The 27,194-nt window shown below is 36.1% G+C and overlaps 1 protein-coding gene across 1 annotated transcript; it reads right to left on the bottom strand.

Moving 5' to 3' along the window:
- Positions 1 to 13,747: 13,747 nt before the first annotated feature.
- LOC113337262 (pollen receptor-like kinase 3) lies at positions 13,748 to 16,643 on the bottom strand. Its single transcript, XM_026582969.1, has 2 exons — positions 15,133 to 16,643; positions 13,748 to 15,045 (listed from the first exon to the last, which is right to left on the bottom strand). Exons 1-2 carry the CDS (start codon positions 16,490 to 16,492, stop codon positions 14,354 to 14,356), a joined length of 2,052 nt encoding a protein of 683 aa, XP_026438754.1. The 5' UTR covers positions 16,493 to 16,643; the 3' UTR covers positions 13,748 to 14,353.
- Between the last annotated feature and the right edge of the window lie 10,551 nt (positions 16,644 to 27,194).

Genomic DNA, 27,194 nt, shown 5'->3' with positions numbered 1-27,194 from the left:
ACGATCTCTTCATCTCCTATGCTGCTGACCAATCAACAAGTGACACTCTGTTACGTGTGCTACACTCATGTTCTACCTCGGTTGGCCAGGTCATCAATAAATCAAAATCATCCATCATCCACCATCCAAACCTCCCACCATCAACCATTGACTGACTCACACTCAAATTCCAAATACCTTCCACAGCAACCCCACCTACATACCTTGAGATCCAATTCAAACAAGGAATAAATTCAGCACACATCTCTATTGAGTTACTCAACCGATTGGAACGGAAAGCCGCTGGTTGGCAAACTAAATGTTTTAATCAAGCAGGGAGATGGATGCTCATCAATACCTCTCTCACTCCCACCTTGAATCACATCATGCATACCCAACTGCTCCCATCTCATGTACACAAAAAAAATTGATCGGATCACAAGAAATTTTTTCTGGGAACACGACTCAACAACGAGAAAGATTTATCCAATCAGATGGGATAAACTCTAAAACCAAAAGGTTTATGGGTTCTTGGCATCAGGAAAAGTAAAGAGCAAAACATTTCCTTTCTCACCAAAAGAGCATGAAAAATTAAGGAAAAACTGGACTCCATTTGGGCAACCATGAGCAATGCAAAATATCTTCACAACAGTGCAGCAGCTTCATTCCCAATCATCCCAAACCCCCCACACAATGCCATCCCAACATGGAAACATTTAGCTAAAAATTTTTTTCGCAGGAACATTGTAGCAACATAATTGGTGATGGCCAAACAAAAAACTTAGCCAACTAGATCCCACACAACCCCGACCACAACACACCCACCACCTTCCAAAACTCCAAGGTATTCACACTAATCCATCCACACACCAATTCTTGGAAAGATGAACACATTTTCAATACCTTCCCCCACCAACTTGCACAACATATCACCAGCATCCACCTACCCACTCAATCAATTTCAGATACTATCATTTGGCCAATCACCAAAAATGGTCACTACAATGAAAAACAGGATACCAAAAACTAATTTCCACCCAAAATTCCCCGACAAACATTTGGAAACTCAATACCCCCTCTCCCCGCCCCCAAGAAAAATAAAAAATAAATAAATAAATAAAATTAAACTACAAGTTAAAATATCCGGCTTTTCTTGTGAAAAGTCATCATGGAAGGATTGGCAACATTCAAATTCTTCCACATGTTCATCATCATCAGCACTGAAATATGCCCCAGATGCACAACCAATCCGGAAACAACTGCACACATCTTCTTCGAATGCACCCACTCCATACAGGTTTGGTACCTAATTTTTACCATCTCACAAGAAGCCCGGATTCAGGAGTAAAACAACTTTGACATCATCAACAACAACAACCGCAGTCTGGGTAACAACATTAGCATTTTCATCAGCCAAATCACCATCAAGCACCAATAAGCCAACAAAACCAACTATGCCACCTCTATCCCCAACCACCTAAAGATATCGGTGAGTTAATAAACATGAACCTACCAAAAACTTCCAAATCTCTACTCACATTAACAATTTGGCATATTTGGTTAGCTAGAAACATGAAGGTCTATAAAAACACTACTCAAACTCCACACCAGACCACACAAGTAACAATCCTAATGTGCAAAGAACGCCAATGGGCACAAACACATTTGATCCCACTGATACCCAACACCCCATTGATACCTCAACACCCTACACCCATATCCCACACCACCATTCTGGTATACTGGCAACTACCATCACAGGATTGGATCAAAATCAACAAGGATGTAACAATAAAAGGACACCCAGGCCCAACAGGAGCAGGAATAATTGGTCGCAGTCATAATGGACAAATTATACAGATAATAACGGCTCTGGTAGGAATCACAAAAATAATCCATGCAGAAACATGGGGTCTCCTCCTGGCAGCAAGAATGGAACCTCAACAACAATGGCAAAATGTATGGTTTGAAATTGACTCTTAGGCAAACAACGCCTTGGTATCTAAGAGGAATGCTACAAAAAATCTACCAACTACTGCAGGAAATCCCCCATAACAAAAAATCGCATGCTTATAGAGAAGCAAATCAAGCTGCGGATGAGTTAGCAAACGACGGGTAAGGAAAATGATACACAACCCAGAACTAGCACTACGGGAAAAATATACATCTACAACTGGAGATTTACAACACTTTGCTATACATCGTAGAAAGTCCTATGTTTTACAACTGGTTTCAAAGGAAGAGTTGTCGTATATCATCACTACCAACCCTTAGGAACAAGGGGTTGCGCTAAGAAAACAAACGACAACTCCTTTAGCAAAACTGTTTTGACGACATTTAGGTATAACAACTTTGTTTCATAAGTGTAGTGACTTAGCCTATCACAATTCTCACAAGTGTTGTTGAAGAACACAAAAATATGATAATGAAAAATACGTTAGAGGGGAGATTTGAACATGAACCTAATGCATGGATGTCTATCTCATCAACCATCCTTACAGTTCACAAGTTTAGTTTTTTTTTTTTTAATAGAAACGTATAACAACACTTATAAGTGTTGTTGAAGTTAAAATATAGAATGTGGGAAAAAATGAGGTTTGGGGGATTCTCATTTCTACTAAATTTTTCTCACTTCTGCTAAAAATTATTTTGGTCTCCGGTTCTACTAAATTTTTCTCACTTATGCTAAAAACTATTTTCTCTAACACCCCCCACTAAATTCTAGAAATTTAGGATTTTTGAGATTGGGTAGAAATATCCAAAAGAGGGTTTGTTTAAGGTTTCAGAGAATATTCTGATGGAATCTTAAATGTAAAGGGTTCATCTTTACAAATTTTTAAGGTTTCTTAGAATATTCTGAATGAATCTTATCTGTAAATGGATGGATTCGTCGTTCTTAACAAATTTTTGACTTATAGTAGTCCACTCATGGCCAGGATCGATCTGGGAGCCTGTTATGCATACAATATGCAGAAATAGGGTTTGTTTAAGGTTTCGTAGAATATTCTGAAGGAATATTACCTGTAAATGGATGGGTTCGTCGTTCTTACCAAGTTTTTGACTTATACTAGTCCACTCACGGCCATGTTTCGATCTCGGAGCCTGGTATGCATACAATATGCAGAAGTAGGGTTTGTTTAAGGTTTCGTAGAAAATTACAAAGTAATCTTATCTGTAAATGGATGGATTCATCGTTCTTACCAAGTTTCTGATTTAGAGTAGTCAACTCGCGGCCAGGTTTCGATCTCGGAGCCTGGTATGCATACAATATGCAGAAGTAGGATTTGTTTAACGTTTCTTAGAATATTCCAAAAGGAATTTTACCTGTAAATGGATGGATTCATCGTTGTTACCAAGTTTTTGACTTGTAGTAGTCAACTCCCGGCCAGGTTTCGATCTCGGAACCTGGTATGCATACAATATGCAGATACACTTTTCTAATTTCTAATTACTCATTTTTGGTTTTGTGGTCCTGTAGATACATGATGAAGCGAAAAAGTTCTTACGAAGAGGAGGAATCTTACTTGTAAATGGATGGATTTGTCGTTCTTAAGAAGTTTCCGACTTATAATAGTCCACTAACGGCCATGTTACGATCTCAGAGCCATGGTATGCGTACAATATGCCATAATAGGGTTTGTTTACGGTTTCGGGGAATACTCCAAATGAATCTTACCTGTAAATGGATGGATGCATCGTTCTTACGAAGTTTCCGACTTATAGTAGTCCACTCACGGCCAGGTTACGATCTCTGGGCCAGGGTATGCATATAATATGCCAAAATAGGGTTTGTTTATGGTTTCGGGGAATACTCCAAATGAATCTTACCTTTAAATGGATGGATTCATCGTTCTTACCAAGTTTCTGACCAAGAGTAGTCAAATCGCGCCCTGGTTTCGCTCCCGGGGCCTGGTTTGCATACAATATGCAGAAATAGGGTTTGTTTAAGGTTTTGTATAATATTCCGAAGGAATCTTACCTGTAAATGGATAGGATTCATCGTTCTTACCAAGTTTCTGACTTAGAGTAGTCAACTCGCATCCAGGTTTCGATCTTAGAGCCTAGTTTGCATACAATATGCAGAAATAAGGTTTGTTTAAAGTTTCGTAGAATATTCCGAATAAATCTTATCTGTAAATGGATGGATTCATCGTTCTTACCAAGTTTCTGACTTAGAGTAGTCAACTCGCGGCCAGGTTTCGATCTCGGAGCCTGGTTTGCATACAATATGCAGATATAGGGTTTGTTTAAGGTTTCGTAGAATATTCCGAAGGAATCTTACCTGTAAATGGATGGATTCATCGTTATTACCAAGTTTCTCACTTAGAGTAGTCAACTAGCGGCCAGGTTTCGATCTCGGATCCTGGTTTGCATACAATATGCAGAAATATGGTTTGTTTAAGGTTTCGTAGAATATTCCGAAGGAATCTTACCTGTAAATGGATGGATTCATCGTTCTTACCAAGTTTCTCACTTAAAGTAGTCAACTTGCGGCCAGGTTTTGATCTCGGAGCCTGGTTTGCATACAATATGCAGAAATATGGTTTGTTTAAGGTTTCGTAGAATATTCCGAATGAATCTTACCTGTAAATGGATGGATTCATCGTTCTTACCAAGTTTCTGAGTTAGAGTATTCAACTCGCGGCCATGTTTCGATCTCGGAGCCTGGTTTGCATACAATATGAAAAAATAGGGTTTATTTACCAGAGAAGGTTTGAAACTCTTGTTTGCATACCTAGTATCCTAACACAGTGGTTAAGTTCTAGAATCGGTATTGTATGATTCTCATACTCATGAACTAAAACATTTAAGATCTAAGGAATGCAAAGTTTTCAAACAGTGGCTTAGTGCAAAGTTTGAAACATAATTAGATTCATTTGATTATATTTCATGATTGATTGATCATCATATTTGATTAAGTGTTAGATAAATATATGTTTAAGTTAAAAGTGTTCATGTGGCTAACTTCGGTTAACTATATGGTTGGATTCATCGTTCTTATGAAGTTTCCGACTTATAGTAGTCCACTTACGACCAGATTTCGATCTCGGAGCCAGGTTCATGCCTCGAAGTTGGCAAAACGGGGCATGTTTAAGGTTTGGGGGAATTACCTGAGAAGGTCTGAAACTCTTGTTTGTTTAAGGTCAAAATTGACGAATTTGTGTGTGTTTAAGGTTTCTGAGAATATTCCCATGTCTACCCGTAAATGGTTGGATTCATCGTTTTTATGAACTCTCAAACTTATAATAGTCGGCTCCTGGACAAGTTTCGATCCCGAAGCCAGTTTCTTTATTGAAGTTGATGAATTTGTGCGTGTTTAAGGTTTCTGAGAATAATCCTACGGAATCTTACCCGTAAATGGTTGGATTCATCGTTTTTGCGAACTCTCAGACTTATAATAGTCCGCTCATGGCCAGGTTTCGATCTCGGAGCCACTTTCTTTCTCGAAGTCGTTAGAAAAGGGTTTGTTTAAGGTTTCAGAGAATATTCTGATGTATCCTGCTAAGGTTGAAGTTGAAACCCTCCCGGAGCTTCTTGGTTCATAGTTTGTATGACGGTATACCACATTTGAAGTTCGAATCGACACTGAGCTTCATATTTATCGATTTCGATGATGTATCATGTTACGTTTCAAGTTAGAACCCTCCCGGATCTTCGTGTCTTCATAGTTTATATCACATTTGAAGTTTGAATCCATCCGGAATTTCGTGGTCCATCTCTAGTAATCTTATAACCTGAGTCTACCGGTATGAACTAAAGCTACTTCATGACATGTATGACTAGTCAAAATTACTTCATGACTTACGTGACTAGTCGAAATTCAAACCGGAAGCACAAAGAAAAAATACAAAAGCACAAAGAAACACACCAATTATCGAATTCATTTTTATTTTCCCGACAACACACCAATTATCGAATTCATTTTTATTTTGCCGATTCATTCTTATGTATTTTTTGGATTTTTTTTTATATTAAAATGTCGATAACAATGCCATAAATTTATTAATAATTTTTTTGGAATTTTGTTTCGTGTCAAAGGTTGATAATAGAACCCAATAATGAGTTCGTATTAACACAAAGAAAAACACATGCTTCTCAATCCGTATGAGCATCCCAAATACAATCTCAACCGTCAAGATCTTTTCTTAATCCGTATGGGTGGATCAAATGAAATCTTGTCCGTCCATTCTTTTGGTAGTATCACCTAACCCTCCTCGACACTAAGAACTCTAATTCCTATCAATTTTTCTCTTTCTTCCTCTTCGTCTCTCTTTTCTTCCTCAGACTGCGCCTCCGACTCTCCCTCTCTTCTTTTTTCTTCTGCAGATCTAATGCGTGTTGTTGATATTTACTTCTTCCATATGGATCTGCAGAGTTCTAATGAGTATTCATAAATAGAGACGGAGAGATTAAGAAATAAGGGTTTCAGTAGATAGATGAAAAATTAGGGTTTCAAAAATCAGAATTTCTCCGTCTCTGACAAATCAGGTGAAGGTTATGCTACCTCAAATCAGAATTAAAGGGATAGGTTCTGTAGGAGGTGTTCTTGCAGGTTGAGAGCTTCAATTTTTGGAATCTATTGAAAAATTTGTTGTATATGAACAAAAGAGAGTAAATTGATTCAGATTCAGGGTTTTCTATTGAATCCGAGAATAAATTGAGCATAGCAGAGGCATGGTCATTATCATGGGTTTCATGTGTTTTGGTGTTTGTCAAGGTTTTTAGAAGCTATGAAGATGGTGGGTTCGATTTGGTAATACAGGGTATGGAAGATGTTATTTCATTGGATGATTAAACAGGAGTGATGTTGATTCGTGAACTGGTGGTGATGTTCTCATTGAGAAGAAGATGGTTTGAATCGTGCTTGGTGGGATGGTGGTAGCGGGTGTTGGAATTGCAAGCCGTGAATAGAGGGGTTGTGGGGTTTGTGGTACAAGTCCATCAGTAATCCTTCTCTCGATACCAGAGTTCAACACAGATCTCCTCTGTAATCCTCCTCTCGAAATCTGTAATTCCACCAGAAAATCATCGTCCCCAATCGATTATTTGTTGATTTATTGGGGATTTTTTGGGAGGATTTTTGTTGATTTATTGGGGATTTGCATCTTGAAAGGTTTGTTGTTGTTTTTTTAAGGGGAATCGATTTTTTGTTGATTTTTTGGGGATTTTTGGCTGATTTTTGTTTGCAGAATAAGCTTCAGACTTTGGCCAGACAACATTCTGATGTACTTGAAAGTCTTGCACCAAATGTTAGGAAGCGTGTTGAGGCTTTGAGAGAGATTCAGGTCTGTGGCTGATTTTTCTTTAGCGATGGTTCTTGTGTACCTAGATTAACTTACGGAAGTCATTCTATTTTCTTGGGTTGCCTGCAGAGTAAGCGTAGCTGCACTTATGGAGGTAATGTCTTTGCACTATGAGATCCTTCTGTTTTGCTAAAATGTTGAAAAAAGACTCTCAAAGTTAAATTTAACATGATTTGTTGTTAGTAACATCTATTGCACTCCTCCTCAGCCAAAGAAAAAGAGAACTAGATATTGACATTGCCATGTTTGTGTTGAATCAGTTTAACGGGTTTGAGTTGAGCAGAAGTTGCAGAAATGAGCTCGTTCTTGCGCTGAAGTTACAGGTTCTGGTGCTGCTAAAATGAGGTTATGAGACGGGTGCTAGTACTGGGATTTGAAGTGGTTGCTGCAACAGATTGAAAACGCAGAGAACAAGGAATTGGTTGATGCAATTGCAGGTGATTGAACTCTGAATTGGTATTGGTTGAACGGTGTTGGCTGAGATGCAGCATGCAGGACGTATTTTCACTTGTTGCAGAACATTCTCCAGGCTAGGATCGTCTCTTATCGCCAATCTGAGTTTGACAGGTTGCAAAGGGAGAGGGAGGAGCGTATCACCCAGCTGCTTCAGGATCACAGGTAGATAAGAGAGAAGCAGAGGAGGCTGATATTCAATCTGAGGTCTGAGGAGGAGAGACAGAAGAAATTGGAGGAAGATGAAGCTCTTCGAAAGTAGCAAGGTACGATTCTTGCTTAATTTTTTCCTTTGTTAATGCTAGTTTTTGTATGCAATTGTGGATATATATTTCCCCCATGAATGGTTGTTGAAGTGTTTATTTTTATTTTTAACAATTGGTATTTGTGTGGGGTTTGCAGAGGCCAAAAGGAAAAAGAAAGAAGAATCAGAGAGAAAGGCCAAGTTGGACGAGCTGGTTGAAAAGCAGAGGCAGAGAGAGGCTGAAGTGGAGGAGAGGGTAAGAAAGGAAAGGGAGGCTCAGTTTAAAGCACTGCTGCTTCTGCTCCAAGTCAGATACATGATCTTTTTTTTTTCTCAAGTCAGAACCTAGTTACTTCATGCAATATTTTTGTACGTGGCTACTTCCAGCTCTGATTCTGAGCGCGGACACTACTAATCTGAAGTGGGTTGATAAGGTATTTCACAAGCTATAATCATTTGAATTGTTGCAGTATGTTCATTATTACATCCCATTAAAGCAGACAATTGTGCTGCTTCATATAGAAAAACTGGAATCCATAGGAAGCTGTTCATTGTCACTGGCCTTCTGGTTTGGATTCATGTCTTGCAGAAAGAGAACACAATTGTGCTAGATTTTGGTTAAGTTGTTTCCCTAGGTTCCATGAATAGCTTGCATCGTATACTATCACCACCTGTTTCAGAAGTCGTCCATTTATATTCATGCTGATTTGATTAAAGTTTTTATATTACTTGGATCAATTTCTAATTTCAGGTTAAGCAATCTATTCAAGGAAAGACTATTTCATGGTTTTACCTGGCTGCAACAGGGATGACTACGATTATGAGTCAAATGTGTAGGGAGTCCAGTAACAGTACGTGTAATTGCTCTGTTTTGGAAATCGATATCGTCATACTTATTCAGACTCGGTATGGACACTTCATTCATATTGCTATTGGTTATTTGTGCTTTGTGGGATTTAGTCTAAATTTAATTTACGGGTTCTTATGCTTTGTGTTTGCAGTTGATTTACCGACTTGGTTTTGAAATGTTAAAGCTATATTTTTGCAGATAACCCCAGGAGTATTTTACATTGTACTGCCAAAAGCTGGACCCAATTGCACCTATAAAGAGCGCCTTTTTTTTATGTTTTACTTCTTTTGTTGTGTGCCGAGTTATATTTTCTTTATTTCTGGAAATTCCGTTCATCTTCTAACTTAAAGTTCATTGTTGTTTGTTTTGTTGAACAAGGTGTTATTGGCATCAAGGTCAAGAACATGTTGGATTAGGATCCTAAAGGAAAGAATGGTCCAATGACTCCATTGCCTGATGTTACCATCCACCAACCTAAGGTTGAAGAAGACTTCGTCAGGCCTTCAATGATGGCTCCTACCAAAATAGAAATGGCAGTTCCCCCACAAATGATAGTAACTTGAATGGGATGCGGTTTCCAGATTCATTATGATCTGGCATACAGTGTGTGATTAATGCTCATGTGGATGATGCTTATGTCTACATGCCAACTTCAGAGTTCAAGTTTGTTAGTAATGCTGTCGGAAGTTTTATTACATGGCCCAAGGGTCGATTACTGTTCCCATAGACATCTTCATAATCTTTTTGGAGTGTGTTTAGAAAACTTAACTTTTGTATGACTGCCATTTTTTTGAATGTATGTGGTTAACACTAGTAGGTTAACTTGAATGAATGTAAGTGTATTGCACTGGCAGGTTAATGTGAATGTGAAATACTTTCGGCAATCCAGTTTCAGCTATAATTTTTTTTTTTTCAAAATAGTTTTGTGCACACAATTTCTAATAAAAGTTGTAGTTACACATTCATTTACAGAAAACAGAAGTTGTTGCTTCAAATATTACAACTGTTAAGGGTATTGTAAAAACAAATCTTGCAACATAAGTAGGAGTTGTTCAGTATAGTTGTACAACTCTAGGAAGTGTAATGATAGTAGTATTCACAATACTAATCGATGTTGTCTTCCAGTTTTCGACCACGAAACAGTTACTTTACAACATAAGTTTGTGTTGTCCAAGATAGTTCGACAATTCATACAAGTGTTGTGCAAATATTATTCATAATACTGGTAATTGTTGTTGCATATGTTTCTACGATATGCTACTTATGTTGTCCACGATTGTTCTACAATACAAGCAAGAGTTGTGTTAGGTTATCAAAAAAAATCGAAAGAGAATCACAACATTGACAAACTATTGTCGAACCATGAATCACATCACCCTTTACAACACTTGTCAACCATTGTAGAAAAACTTGGACTTTCTACAATACCCCCGTTCCACAATGCATGAAATGGAGTTGTCGTAGGGGTACTGCAACTCTTATCTTGTGTCGTCAATGATGATTTTTCCCGTAGTGTAGCTACAACTCACATCTGGCACCACACATGTCCAAATTTCTTTACTAAAATTGTTTCAAATGACGAGAATGCTGTCCCAACATCTAGAATTGTAAACTTTAATGCTCACTTTTAAATAAAAAATTCCCCTTATTAAAAAAAAAACAATACTACATACAGTCGTATTTTATATGGTTGGTTGTGATGATACTTGTAATAACACGGGGTATACGATGTGGGGTATATTAATTAAATACCCTTAAATTGAAACTCTTCAAAAATATCCCTGTCACATTATAAATTTACCATTACTTTTAAAAACCTTATCCATTTAGGAAAAATAATTAAATAATCGATCACACGTAACATTTTTGTTCATGCCAAAAGACGATAATTTCCTTTCTCAGTTTTCTCTTGATTGGAAGAAAAGATTTTATTCATGCACGTAGAATTTAAACGTAGTAAATAAAAGGTACACAAATAAAAATAAGAAGAAAGGAGAAAATTAAAATAGAAAAGGTACGAATATAAATTAGAAAAGAAAACCAAAATCTATTGGAAGAAAAAACTCATACGTTGCTCTAGTTCAATTTCGCTTCTTCGAGACTTCACCATCACTAGCAGTCATGACCACTATCACCAAGATCAGAATGATTCTTTGCCTTCAATCATAAACCCCAAAAACAACATTGAAAAACATCGTTACAAATCCCAAAACACCATTATCAACCCTCAGAACCAAAATATCACACCAAAAAAATAAAAATAAATAAATAAATAATCTAAGACTAAATATTTAATCGCTCATTCAGTTTGTTTTGGGTCTCTGAAAGTGAGAATTTTTGACTGACAAAAACGAAATTGATTTTGTCTACCGTACACCATCAACCACCAAAACATCAATACTACCATCAATTCATGATTTCCTTTCTCAATCACTCTACCACCACACCCAACTCCGCCATCGGCACGCACCACCACCACCTCCAACTCCACCGCAGGCACTGCACCACCATCACCAACAACAACATTTCACCATTATCACTCCACCACAAACTCACTGTTACCGCCACTACCACCACCAGCAGCACCGTCGCCTCCAACTTCGTTGTGTTATGCCGTCGCCGCTAAGTTGATAACAAAATTGAAATTCAGAAATAAGTTAGGTTCAGATTTTGTGTCAACAGATGTCGACACCGTGTTTTTGTGTCGACAACCGAAGTTGATATCCTATCTGGTGGCAACAAGCCAAGTTGTTACCGAAATTGAAAATTCAGAGATTAGTTAGGTCCATATTACGGTGTCAATAACCCAAGTTGACACCAAAATCCGGTATCAACAACACAAACGGATACCAAAATCTGATGTCACCACCACCACCGCCGCCATCATCACCACCGCCACCATGTGAAATAATAAATGAAACGAGGATTTGTATCTATATTTTTATTAGTATAAAAAGTGTATTTATATATATATAATTTATAATTAAATGAATTACATTTTAGAAGATGAGGGGTATAATTATCAATGTATAAGGATATTTGTGAAATCCGTGAAAAGGACATGTATTTATTCAATTTCCATTATGGGATAAACTTGTCTAAACAATTGAATCTATTAAATGTCGTTCAGATTTTCTAAATTTGGTTTGTGACGGTGATAAATCAAAAAAGCTTGATTCAAGCGCGAGTAAAAATATTTCTCTCCCAGTTAGACTTCGGAAAAACCTTTCAAAATACAAAAGATCTTACATCTAACTCGAATCGGACGCCAAATTTTAATTAAAATGCGAAATCAGGTTCAAACAAATAAATATGTAAGAATTCTATGACACACCGCAAAATTTCTCTTTTAGCGCCACATTCGGTAGGAGAAATCTTCCCGGTGCGCCACTCAATTGCATCACTAGGCTGTAAATTTCGTTTTTTACTAAGCAAATGAACGTCGGTTATCCTTCATACACATGCATTACAAACATGATATTTTAAATGTAATAACTCCATACTGTCTCAACTTTCCCCTTGATCTGCTAAGGATACAAATTCCCAATGGCAATTGTTTATGCATTTTTTCATGCATCACTCGCTCACCAGTGTACTATATATGCATTGGTCATGCCCTGGTCTAGTACATAGGACATTTTACAAGCCTATTTTTGACATCCTTAATCGCTTCGATCACTGACGGACCTACAGCTGGGCTAAAGGGGGCTTTAGTCCGGGTAGCCTTCCCAGCCCACAAGCTAAAAAACAAAATCTGCTCGACCAAGGTTTTTAGCCCGGGCCTTGAAAGAAAATTTATCCTTCCTGGATCCGCCCCCGGCTTTGATGATCTTGGGATGCATCCCCTGATTCTTCTCGTGCCAAAAATACAATGGCCAGCCACATGTCATCCTTCTCGTGCATCATTCCTTTTGATGCAATGGGCTTACACAAGCTTTCCTAATTTTCAATTTAGTTAGCTTCTTTTACCTGATCATGCATAATTGGCAAACTGTAGATGCCAACATCGTATAGCCTGATAAGTACCATAAACATTCTGTAAATGAGTTGTACCTACCTCATCAATTGTGGTAACAATCATCTCTTGTTTCGCACGCTGAATCAGTAGACGTGGGTCATCATAAATTATAAACTTCAAGGAGGCTGCCTACACACCAAATTATGCACCGCAAAGGGACTAAGCATGACGGTAGTTCATCTCGAATAGAACAAGCTACTCAAGCCTATTAAGGAAAAGCAAATACCGACACCAACAATTACCAACTTGCGTCACAAGGCCAAAGGCCAAGCAATTCCTAATTCTTATAGACCAATGGACTTTAGCAATAGATGCAAAAGAATTTACTTCACTGATGCATGCCATTTAGTTCGCAAATATGCATTCTCATATTCGGGACAAGCAAATTGCTACAACATTCATCATGCATTTGCATCATAAATCTTCTTCGAGCAAGCAATGGACAAGCATCACGATGCTTCCTTGGGTAAGCAACATTGATAAATGCAGCATCTTTTGGTCAGGGCCAAACATACTTTTACTAAATATGCATCACAAGTTCCAAATGATGTGTCCTTCCCTTAGTGACGCATCAAAAAGGCACATCATTGTCAAATGGTGAATTAATTACGCGACAAGATGCCTCACTTTAACCAAATGTGCATCACAAATTCATAATGATGCATCATTGTACTCAATGGCGTATCCCAGAGTACTCAATAGAGGCTCGAAATGATGCTTCATATTGTGCACCGAGAAACCTCAAATATGTGTCATATGAAAATTAGGGGGTGTCAAAGATTTTGTTAGTTGATTTGGAGTTCAGGTCGTCGATATCAATCTTAATGATTTTTCTTTTCTACGAGCTAAAATGACACTTACATAATTAATAATAATATTATGTTTTGTAAAGAAGATAATAAGTACCATAACAATTTTTTTGATCTTTGGAAAAGAAAACAAATTACACAAATTGACTGCGAAAAAAAGATCAAATTTTACATTCAAAAAATCTAAATTAAGTTTTCAAGATTGACAATCAAACCCCTCAACTAAAAAAACTATGCATGCCCATATACAATAATACAGGCAACATGACCACCTGGGAAGCACTGACGCAGACACAGCTCCAAAAATAGACATGTCCCTGCTACACAGATGACCACAGACAAACTCCCCTTCCTTCACCAACATAAACAAAAAATGATAAATACCCTTCATTTGTTTTTTCTTTTCTATTCTTGCATTCTACACTTCATATGGTTATATGCTCATTATACTCTACTAACCTTAAGAATTATAGGGTATTTTGTACTCAAAAGATAGAAAAGAGAGTTATACAAGAGTATAGAGCAGAAAAGAGAATAAGATCATGGAGCACGTTTTTTGTTTTTGAGAACTCTTTTTTTATGTATAAATTCACAAGAAGAAGAAGAAGAAGAAGAAGAAGAAGAAGAAAAATGAAGTAAGAAAAACCAACTAGATTGGTGAAGGCAAAGAATTTTTCGAGGTTTCGTTAGCGTAATTCATCGTGAAAGATCTGTGTTATTGCCTTCGAAAACATCTAAAGCATGGGAAGTTGAAGTTTGATCGGCGTAACCGTCTTTTAACGTTGGTGCTTGTTGAATTGCTGCACCTTCAGAAAGTCTCTCTACTTGTACTTCTTCTATTCTTCTAATGGCTTCTTTCATATCTGGTCGTTGTTCGGGGTTCTGATCAACACAATCTGCACCAATATGCAAAAGTCTCTCCATTTCACCAAGTGCATTTTTGGCACCGGATATCTCTGGATCAAATAACTCAGCTTCTCTTTTCTCAGCGATTGCTGATAAAACCCATTGAACAACATCCGTTCCGCCTTTGCCGTTGTTGAGATATTGAGAAGGGAATTTCCCTGTCAGGATCTCCAGAATGACGATTCCGAGACAGTAAACGTCACATTTCTGAGAAACTTGGCGGTATTGTAGCGATTCCGGTGCTTTGTAGGCTAACATGGATGAAGCTGCTTGCGGTGTGTTTACTAGTTGAAAGTAACCGTAATCGGCAAGTAGTGGTTCGTAATCAGAAGCCAGAAGAATATTGCTGGACTTGAGATTTCCATGAGGAATGCTGCAAGAAGCTAGTTCAGTATGCAGAAAACCCATTCCTCGAGCAATTCCTTGAACGATCTTTAGGCGCGCCGGCCAGTCTAGGTCAGCATGGCTAGGTCCCCGGTCACCTTTGATCAACAAAAAATAATTAACACAATGGTAAAGTCATTGGGTGATAATATTTATCAGAAAGAAAACAAAAACTCTGGACATACCATGCAAGAGATACAACAAGCTTCCCTTGGGAACGTATTCGCATATCAATAGCTTCTCCTCTTTCCGATAATGATAAGCTAACGGAGTCAAAATATTCGGGTGACGTAGTTTCCCAAGGTTCCTCATCTCCATGTCGAAACCATCCTTACCGAGTTTATTCATTTCTCTCATTCTCTTCACCACCACTGCAACACCACTTGACATAACTGCCTTATAAGCTGATCCTAAACTGCCATTACCCAACACTTCGGCGGCAGCTTTCATCAAATCAGGTAGTCTTAGTATTCCCTTCTCCTCGTTCACCATCACCAAATCTCCCATTCCCGTGTTCTTATTATTATTGTGAGTAGAACCCTTTCGACTCGAGTCCATCCCCTTTCGGCTCGATTCCATTCCCCTGCTTCTATTTGAACCTCCTTGTGCAACTTGAACGTCTAATGGCTCGTCAAGATTTTCCCTCCCAAGCACATCAAAATCCTCCTTCCTTTTCTTCATTACCAAAATAGCTGCAATTACAAGCAAAAGAAGCATCGTAATCAAAACAATGGTCGCTGCTGCCATTTTTTTGGACTCTGGAGTTTCTGGATGGTTTTCTACAACCCGAGGGTCAGAAGGAGATTGTGGTTCGATTGCAGCTTTGCATTCTGTACCCAATTGCCCACCGCAAAGCCCGGCGTTGCCAGCGAAGGATTTCTTGTCGAATTTTGATAAACCTGATGGGATTTCACCCTCGAGCTTGTTATTAGACAAGTCAATGGATTTCAATGACGACTGTGTAAATGGAGGAATAGCTCCAGAAAACTGATTGTTCTCCAGATGCAGCTCCGTCAGATGTGGCAACGTCCCCAACGACGTCGGTATCTTTCCCGTAAATGCATTATCAGATAACCAAATCAACCTTAAAAACTTTCCAAAGAAACCGTCTGGAATCTCACCGGAAAACTTATTCCCTGACAAGAACAAACCCCTTAAAGCAACAAGCTTGCTAAAATCCGGTATTGTTCCGGAGAATTCATTTTTCTCCAGAATGAGAGTACGAAAGCCGGGTAATTCACGTATAGCATCGACATCAATCTTGCCAGAGAGCCCCATTTGTCCTAAATGTAAACCTGTAACAAATCCATCAATACAAACAACACCTGCCCATGAAGTTTTAGTGCCATTACAAATCGACGAACCGTCGTCTTTCCATGTATCTAAAGCTTGTTTAGGATCTATAAATGATGCTTTGAGTTTTAAAAGCGCTTCGGTATTTGAACCGGATAATATAACTGGCGGCAAGAGTAGAAAAAAGAATAAAAGCAATACAAAGAAGGAAGATGATGATGATGATGGCCTAAGAATACGAACAGCGGCCATTTTGCTTCAACCTGAAAAATTTTGACACCTCCAGGGAAGGAAATGCCCGCTGTTCTCGAGAGAGAACAGGATTTTGTTCGGAAAAACTTTAGAAAATTTTTTTCAATCTTTCTCTTGTCCCTATTTTCTTGCTTCTAACGAATTTTTTTCTGTTTTGTTTGTGTTCATGGTTTTGAGAAAGAAAAATGAAAATCTAAAGATAGTTCTTTTGGGAATGGCTGGACTTTCATTGACCTTTTCAGCTCATGATGATGTGGGATGAATGAAAGCCATTCCTTTGTTCCTCAATTCTTGGAAGTGTTTCCACTGTTTTTTTTTTAAGACAATTTAACTGAATTAACTGTCGAAATTATTTGATTCTTCAAGGGCAATCATCAGTGTTCGTATTTTTTACACGTGATGAGAACTAGAAAAATCAATGAAGCAGGTAGAACGGGCAGTTTTTGAGAGTGAAGACCAGAAATGACAAAAGTCCCCTATGTAAAAAATTTCCAAGAAAGAAAACCCGTCATCAATGGCCAAGAATCAACACAAGTGCATTATCATTGTCATCGAGTGTTTGTGAATGGTTTTTTTGCTTTCCAAATGATGGTCTTGTAACACTTTTTTTTATGTGAATTTAACCTTCTTTGCCGATAAAAATAAATAATAACATTAATCCTAGCCATAAAAAGATGCCCGCTCTAGCAGAAGAAAAAGAAAAAAAACAAAAAAAAACATAGGTAGCTAGTTTAGCCGGTCATTCTCGCTTTTTAGCGGTTTCATATGTCCCAGGAAATCCCAGATTGGAGTCCTCAATGGAACAATATTACAGAATTTGACATGGAAGGTAGAATTAGCTTGCATCTCTTGTAACATAATCAGTCCCTATCCGCTTCGGCCTCCTTGGATGGTTCCTCATGAGGCTCCCTGATAGACTAGCGCGAGAACCTGTTAACTAATGTAGAAGTACGCTATTGGAGCTTAACTTGTTAAGTTTCCAAATAGTATCTTGCAATACTACTCTTTATTTAATGACAAAAAAGTTCTAAAAAAAAAAGAAAAAAAATGGATAGTGGGGTTCATGGTGATATCATTCCCCATGGTTTAGCACTTTTTCATTAATAAAAGAGGCCAACCTCGTGCAATGTGCCAACGAAACTGATAGTGGAAACTCAACCCATTATAAAGATTTTTCAAGATCATACACCTTCATCAAAACTATTATATCTTCCCGATTCTTAGACTAACAATTCTACGTTATACAAATATTAAAATATTATACTCTATATTCTCCCTATAACCGGAGTTATATTGTGAGTCTTTTCCTTCATTTCGAATGTTTCTTCTTTATTATGTAAAACTCTATTTCCTTTATTAGCTTTGTAACATCTGGATATACTACGTTGTGCCCATTAATCGAAATATTTAGTAGGATCACTATTTCCGATGTCTATGCATTTATCATGGCATCAAGGACAAAAACGATCCACCTTTAGACATCAGCCGCAAACGTCCGATGATTAATTAACTGAGTCTTCTTTTCTTTCAAGCGTACAAGATAAATCCAATCCTCCTCAGTTATCTTTTGACGATCCACTAACAAGTAAGTTTAGTGCTAGAATATTATTCGTCCCAGAATCATTATACTACTCTTCAGTATTGTTCTGGATTGTGAGGAGTTTTTCTTACCTATCTACATTAGAGGACTCATTTCAGTGAGTTAATATCCGCAATGTATTCTCTGTTGGTTCCTTCAAATTGCGTCTTACCAGGTTCTTTTTTAAACTCTTCCGGTTCTACAACAACCAGCATAATAGAAATACAAAATATGATTTTGTAGATTTTGTCCTTTGGTGATTGTTCGACTGCTTCTTCCGTTCTTTCGGTTTCTTCTACAGAGTTTTCACTTGGGTTTCTTGATTCAAGGGCATTTAATCATATGAATTATGATCCACGTCATTTCAAACATTTAATTCTAATTACTTTTCCTGAAATTATACAACAGATAAAACCAGTCATCATGCTAGTTATATTGGTGTAGTCAAAGTTACAAAAGAAATTAATGTTCCCGATATTATACTGCTTGTTCCCAAACTTACTATGAATCTTATATCAACAAGACAACAATGTATTCAAGGTGTTACACTTAGTTTATGATTGTGTTTTTGGGGACCGCTTAACAAAAAAATAAGTTGGAATAGGTCATAAGTTTGGCCAACTATTTCTCCTCGACATACGAAAAATACCTAAACAATAACGTACAAAATAAAAAAACATTAAGGTACACCCTTGCTTATTGCATCCGCACCTAGTTCATCCTTTTTTTTATGTTTTGGTATTCTCGATTAGGACACGTTCCATTCCCTCGTCTTTCTTAAAGGACCAATAAAGGTTTGTTAGGAAGTACAAAATTAGATAAGTAGGAAATAACAATTAGTCATAATAATAACATATTATAGTTGGTTTGATCCAGTTGACTGGTCAACTGTATGTGGTCCTAAGGTGGACAACACTCACGCGGGATAATGTCATCAATCATGTCATTATCTTTTAATAGTGGCAGAAATGCCATTTTTTTCTCCTTTTCTCTCTCTTAATAATAATAAATAAATAAAAACTTGAAACTGAAATATCTTTTGAACCACATGTCTAAAAATGATAAATTTTATATATTCAGAAATCCTTCGACGAGAGCTTTCCGACGAGTACCATTATTGCTATGTTTTGGAGCTTTTAATTTTTTACCTTATCCTTAAGCTAAAAAATAACTATAAAATGAACTACATACGAGTTCATTATACAAAATGAACTAATTTAAGGAACTACCATACCATCTAATTCATTTTGTAGAATGAACTGTCATGATTAAGTAACATACGAGTTCATTCTACAAATTGAACTGATGCAATTCTACCATATAAAATACCATTAGGAGTTCATTCTACAATATGAACACCTATCATGAGTTCATTCAACGATATGGACTATCATTTACGAGTTCATTTTATAATATGAACTACCATAATGAACCTATTACGATTTCATTCTACAATATGAACTACCATACATGATTATCATTAATAGTTCATTTTACAATGTGAATTATCAATCCTACAATAGGAATAACCATTATGAGTTCGTTCGACAATAAGAACATCTATCGCGAGTTCATTCTACAATGTGAACTATACTAATGAACTACTCTTCATTCTTAATAATGAAGTACTTTTATGAGTTCATTCTACAAAACAAATTTCTAGCATATACGAGTTCATTCTACGAAATGAACTACCATGTTCTAAAATAGTGTTCATTCTTGGATATGAACTACTATTATACTGAAAAAGTTACATTTTTGAAATATAATATAATGGGTACTTGTTGTGTCGATCTCGACGAGACCTTTCCGAATATATAAAATTTGCTAATTTTCTACTAATATTTTGAGATATATAACATTTTTAAGTTTTTTAATATCTTAGTTTTTCATTTTTATATTAATTTTTTTTTAAAAAAAAAGAGAAAACAAAAAAACGAAGCACCTCATGAAGAGAAAAAAATAAGAGAGAGAATGGATACTTTAGATACTTCAATATTTTTGAATAAATAAGGACCAAACAGAACTTCCTTTTTATTTGTGGACCAAATTAACTTGGAACCACATAAAATAGGACCAAACGTTTATTTCCCCATTAGATAAAGAACCCCATTGCATTTCTTGTAAGTTGGCAAAACAACCTGCTCTCTCATCCAGTCAAACCACAACTTCTTCTGCAACACCTTTTGATCTTGTTTATTACGATGTTTCGGGGAAATATCTTATTCCAACAAAACGAGGGGCCTCATACTAGGTCATTTTTGCCTACTAGTCAAGGGCGATTATAATGATAATTTGCACATCGGGTCTGAGGATCAGGATTTTACCAGACCCAACGAGCCAATGATTAGGCTTTCTTTTTATGTAGTTTGGACTGGATATAAATTGGAAAGTCACTAATGAATTTTGGTCTCATGGTGACTGCTTTGTGCAATCATGTTTGTCTATAATTAAATAACACTACAACAAAGTGAGTGTATTGCCACACATCAGCGAACGATGTGGCAATAAGAGGGTTTTTGCCTCAGCACACGATTGGTGTCACATAAACAAACTCCTTTTGCCGCAGCAAAAGGTGGGTGTGGCAAAATAATACTCTTTTGCGTCATACAGGCTAGTGGTGCAGCAATAAACCAAGTTATTGCCACACCGATGTGGCAACACCATAAAAATGATATTATTAAATCTATTTTCAATAATATTTCGTATTAAGTAAAATTGAAAGAAATTAGTTTTGGAAAAAATCCAGCCCCAATATTCCCTCTGAAATCATCGAAAACTCCTCCTATCCTTGGCCTAAAAACTAACACGATCTCATTCCTTAACCTAAAAAGAACACGACTTCAGTTCGGATAGAAGAACTGAACCATCTTCCTTATACTCTTCGCCCAACCTCAATGAAGAAAAACTAGGGTTTCAGCTCCATTCTCTCGATCGAAAAAGGTAATCAGAAAACTAGGCTTCCGGTGTCTACCTAAATTTGGGTTTTCTAATTCCGAATGTTTGTTATTGAATTTGATTTTGGGAAAGGGTATAACCATTATTTCGTTTTTAAGTTGCGCTATAAATTCGGTGGTTTGATTTTGGTTATCTGGTTTGATTTTGCATCCAATCTTCAATTTTTGGGAGAAATCTAGGGTTTAGTCTACAAATTAATTTTAGGTTTTTGATTAATTTATTGTTGGTGTTTGGTTCTTCAGGGGTGAACACTTTTTGTAGATAATAATATCAGATCTCTATCCATTCGAATGTGAGATGTATGATTTGAACTTTAAATGTTTTTATGAATTCTAACCTAGTTTAGTTTTGTAAATACATCATTGTTACTTGTTGTTTACAATAATTATGAGATGTTGTAACAAGATATGTTAGTTAGCCAGTAGATCACTAGTTATGCTTTCTCTGTCGCTGATTTTTTTTCGTTTGTTGACATAAAAGTGAGCAAAAGACGAAACTGTTGAAATCTTAAAAGACAACATTGTGCAACTAAAGAATACAAATGGTAGCTTTGAGACTAGTACATCATGAATAGATGGTTTAGCTAATGAAGATGTTATTTGATGATCAAATTGAAACTCCTCGTATATAAGGTACATGATTTCTTAGTAGTGATTATTTCATTTCACTTCTAGGAAAGTTCATATCTGAAAGGAAACAAATCCCTTGAATTTTGGATACATATTTTGTTGGATTCATCCTTTTGTACAGTGGGACTAGAATTGGGGTATCTGAAGTGTATAATTTTACATATTAATGTTAGAGCCCCGCATCCCTGTATGAGTTACTTTTCATGGACATGTTCTAATGTTGCAGATTAAAGATATGTACATAAGCACAAGAACTTCGGCAGTTCCAGTTGCTACTGGTTCAGAAAGTTTTCTTAACTCTCTGCTTTGTAGTTCTACTTCTATCATAACTAATTGGCTGCTCGATTTGCAGTTCTGATACTAGTTTCTTTCCTAGACGAGTTAAATGATGTATTGACTGTATATTTTCAATTTGCAGGAACCGATTTAATCTTGATGCATTAGCTGTTTTCATCTTTCGTGTGCTCCAATGAGAATATCACCTTGTATGCATATTTTGCAATGTGCAAAATCTGAAAGGAAATCTTGGCAAGATGTCTCCATGTGTTGATTATGTCCTGCTCGGATTTTACCATCTTTATGGCGGAAAGGTAACCTATGTTCTGTTGTTATCCTGCAACATTATTCAATAAAGCTAAATCACTTCCATTTCCCGTTAAATTCTCGTGCTAACTTCACTAGCTTACTGAAGGTTATAATTGGGGTGTGCTTTTGTATTCCTATATTGCTGATAGTAATATCTGAAGTTTAGTTTAGTATATTATAGACCCCATCCGTATTTTCCATGTAACATGATGTATGACTGGTAAAAAAGAAGATGTTCATTGGACCCAATGCCTAGGTCTCACAAACCATGATAGGCAACTATGAAGGTAAAAATGTGAAAATTGTACTTCCGCGTTCACTTAAATATTCAACTGATAAACAAAATTACATACTTATTACAGGTACTCCATGCTAACATAAACTAAAAAAGAAGTATTAAACATGATTTATATATCTTTTCCTGATTTTTCTTTTTGCTTGGTGGTGTTGGTTTTGATTTTTTTAGCAGAAATATGCGGCCTAGGAATGCATTTACCACAGAATATGTCCTAGTTTGAAGTCCAAAGTTTTTATATTTTAGTGTGAGGCTGATATTAAACTCTTGACGTTAAATTAGATGCCTTTGATTTTATTGTTACCTCATCTTTGCAGGTCATTAACTATCTCTTCTCAAGCATTCATGCTGGTTGGATGGATCCTCTGTACTGCGTTGCATTTGTGGCCGGCACTACAAGAAAATGAGTCTATTGCCATACCGTTTAAATGAGGGAACAATCTGGGTTGGAAAATGAGAGAAGAAAATGTAGAATGGGAGAGACGAATGAAAGCACGTGATAAGGAGGCTAAGATATGTGAAAACCAAATGTTGGTGTTTGTCAGATTATGCTCCAGCCCGGAGCAATTTTTTACACCTGGGCCAACTTTCAGGACCTTCAGATTAGTATTTTCACCTTGGGATCATCTTTACAGACCTTTAGAGCAGCTCAATTTATCCAGGCAACATCTTTACTGATCCAAGAAGCATATGTAGACCTGGGGACGTACGGATCTCAAACTATTTGTAAGTATCTCTTCCTTGGTTTTTATTCATAAAATTTGGACAATCTATTAAACAAAAATGTGAAATTAAATGGTCATAATTATCGGTAAGTTAGTATGATACTTCTCTACACGTTAGTAAGATATTTCTTTTACAGATCAAGCTTCCATTAGACATGATGATTCTCTACCATTTCTTGAAGAGCTGACGTTTTTTTTCCGTGGTGTTTGTTTTGATTTATTTAGCAGCAATGTAGGGCCTAGGAATGGAAGGCTGGATTGATTTATCATGGAATTGATCTAGGATGAAGTATAAAAGGTTCTTTACTTTCAAATGAAGCTAATATTGAAGTCATTTGTTTCTCTTCCTCTTCACGTTTGGGTTATGCATTGGATGATACAGAGTTACCTATTTTGCATCACCTCTCGTGGCAGGTTTTTTATTCTACATTCTGTTAAAATTGGAATTCATTATACCCTGTAACATACTTCAATTTTTTGGTTTTGAATCAAATTCTGTGTTTTGGTTTTGAATCAAACTCTGTATATGAAAAGATTTGTTGTGAATCAATTTATTTGTATTAATTAAATGCTTAATTTTATTGTAATTATTATACTGTGTATGGATTAATATGGCAATAGCGGCATATAAAATTTTCTAGGAAACAATGGTTATAAACTTGTGTATACATTTTTGCCACCGGTAGCTCTCGTAGGCTTGCAGCAGTAAATGGTGTGGAAAAGCATTTTGCAAATAAAATAAAATATCAATTATAATTAAATAAAATAATCTAATTTTTGGTCTATTCCCTCACAAGTAGGTGTGGCAACAAATTTTTAGAATAAAATAAAAGAATAATTAAATTAGAAAATATCTTTTTGCCTCAGGTTATTTCCTCACCATTTGGTGTGGCATAAAACTCATCTTTTGCCACAGTGTACTATAGGTGTGGCATTAACTTCTTGTCACACAGGTTGTTTCCACACGGTGTGGCAAAAGGTTTTTATGTGGAAAAAGGATTTTGCCTCATAAATAGTGGGTTCTTGACATATGAAGAGGGTGCAGTAGACCAATTTTCTTGTAGTGTAAACTTTTAACATTTTTTGTGCTAAATCTTATTTACCAGTGTTCTTATAATTACCATGTTAGAAATATTGTTCAATTCCAATATTCACGAAATTAACGTCATTACATATAAAACTAGCATCTTTTGACCACGAAGATGAAAGATTAATTTAATAGGTACATGGGGGTGAGGTTGGTTGGCATAGACGGATTTTAAACTTGTGCGCATTTAGTGGATTATTAAATTATTTTATATAAATTGAATAAATATATTAAGTCTAACGGTTGTATACGTCCAATAGATTTTTAAGACTGCACCCGCATCCAATTTAAAATACGTTATTTCAAAGGTTGCATCCGATCTAATCCATTACTGAACCATTTAGGCACCCATTCACGAAATGCAGTTTGTTTGTATCGATTTCGCAGATTTCGTGCCAAATGCCAACCCCTGATGTCCCTTACGCAATATTTTTCGGAAAAAAATCCATGATTTTTTTTTTTGAACTAACGTGAGATGCATTTTGTCATATTTCTTCACTATGAAACCCGCAACAAAAAGACTTCACGGTAGAACCAATTCTCTATGATAAAATTATGCACAACCCTTTTTTTTCTTTGGTATCTTTTTCTATAACCAAGAGATATAACGACAAGCACACCATTAACAACATTTGTCTTTTGATAAGTTTCTATCTAATTCAATCAAAACCGTAGAATATATAACCTAAAATTCAATTCAATATTTCTTTTATATCTTCAGATTTTAATGATTTGATTGGGAACATATTTTTTTTCTTCAATTTGATAAAACTTATTTTAGATCTAGAAATTATGATTGAGAACATGCTGATATTCGTTTTAGAATTTTTGTTACAATTGAGAAACTATATTTGGAAATATTATTTTTTAGGAACTTCGATTCCTGATCTGGTTCTATGAAAACCTTCAATTAGAAACGCTGATGGTAACAACAAACATTATCTTACATAGACCTTTCTGTGAGTATGTTTCTAATTGTTTTAAGTTTTTTATTAGATATGACGGTGATGAATAATTCATTTTTTTGAATCTCCGATTGGTTAAATAAATGCAACATACCAATCAATTTTTCTAATCATTTTATCTTTTCAAGAAATAGCTGATACTCGATATATGGAGACTATGGCGCAGTGATGTAGTACATCCTTTACTTCAAGACAGTATCAACTATGACAAGTTAATCCCTTGCTATTGAGGCAACCTTGACTAGTTGTTTCCATTCGATTTATGCAACCTTGACAAGTTGATTCCATTCTATATTCAACTTTGTTTAGTTTTCTTGTTATTTAAGACTCTTCTTTCCTAGTTTATGTTGATTTCCTTTTTATTTTGTCTTAGTCGGTTCTTGTGAACCTATTTAAAGGCTATTCCTTCTTGTTTAGAGATATCAACTTATTATTATCAAACAATTTTATTATCTTTATCAACTCTTTCAATATTCTTATTCGTAATCTTTCGATTCATCTAATTCATATCTCTTTCATCCCTTCGTATCACCTGCAATCTCCGTATTGCATTCTTATCATTATATATACTATAGTAGTTGGTATCAGATACAAAGTTTTTAGATTTTTATCTAAAGAAAGATCCTTAAACCCGCTTCCGCAACTCAAAATCCTACCTTTCGTTTGAATGGGAGACAAGTTTACAGAAACTGATATTGATGCCCCTGTTAAAGCACTTTTGAAACCCTTAAGAACTGCCATAATCACGAAACTTAAGCTAGAAATTGAAACAAGTGTCAATTCTATCATAGAAAAGAAACTTGAATCACATTAACACTATCTTCTCAAGTTATTGAAACACATGGGTCTAGATGAAGAAGGTATTCCAGGTTTGACTGATGATAAGGACGTTAATACTACAGAAAAGAAAACAAAAGGAGAAAACAAAACATAAGAAACAAAGAAAGTTAAGAAAGGTTATTTTTTCAAGATACTTCTATTCCTGAGGAAGTTTCACAACTTCTTACTTTCAAAAAAAAAATTGACAGTTTCCTTAACAATCCTTATAAGAAACCTGCAACTGTAAATATTTACAGTGATGAAGATGAGGACAAGATTGAAGCAGAACAAGAAAAAAGGTGGGAAGATGGAAGAAGATTAAAATCTAGTATGAATCCTAAGGAAATTTACCAAAATATAAGTCGAAAGAAGATATACCGAACTTTCTTGGTGGTTTACAAGTAGAAGATTTGTTGGATTGGTTTTATGAAGTAGAGTCATTCTTCAATTTTATGGAAGTGCCTGATTCCACTAAACTGAAACTGGTGGCATACAAGCTAAAAGGAGGAGCTGCGGCTTGGTGGGATAAACTCTGTGACGATCGACGTATGTATCATAAGCATCCTATACATACTTGGAAAAGAATGAAAGACTTATTAAGAGATAAGTTTTTACCTAGATATTATATACAGCAATTGTTTATCAAACTTCAAAACTGTAGACAAGGTGTTAGACTTGTTGAAGAGTATGTATATGAATTTTATAGTTTAGTGGCACGTAACCAGTTGAATGAGTCTGAAGAACAGTTGGTAGCACGTTTTATAGAAGGTTTAAATAGGCTTATACAACAAGGAATGACTCAATCCGTATATACTATGATTGAATCCATTCAACAAGATATTAAGATTGAGAGACGTTGATGAATGCCAAATATTGTATATATTTATCCCTTTTTGTTGGCATTTAACTCATCTTTTATGCATTAATTCTACATTTTATCCCATATTCTGTATTTTCATTGTTTTCGAGAATAAATATTTTTATTAATTAATTTTGCATTTTTAGGTAATAAATAAAGTTCGGATGAGTCGCGGAGCGAAATAGAGCAGAAAAGTAGTGA

Source organism: Papaver somniferum, unplaced genomic scaffold (genome assembly GCF_003573695.1).
Source record: "Papaver somniferum cultivar HN1 unplaced genomic scaffold, ASM357369v1 unplaced-scaffold_158, whole genome shotgun sequence".
Taxonomy (NCBI): Eukaryota; Viridiplantae; Streptophyta; class Magnoliopsida; order Ranunculales; family Papaveraceae; genus Papaver; species Papaver somniferum.
This window is presented reverse-complemented; position numbering and strand designations above follow the sequence as displayed.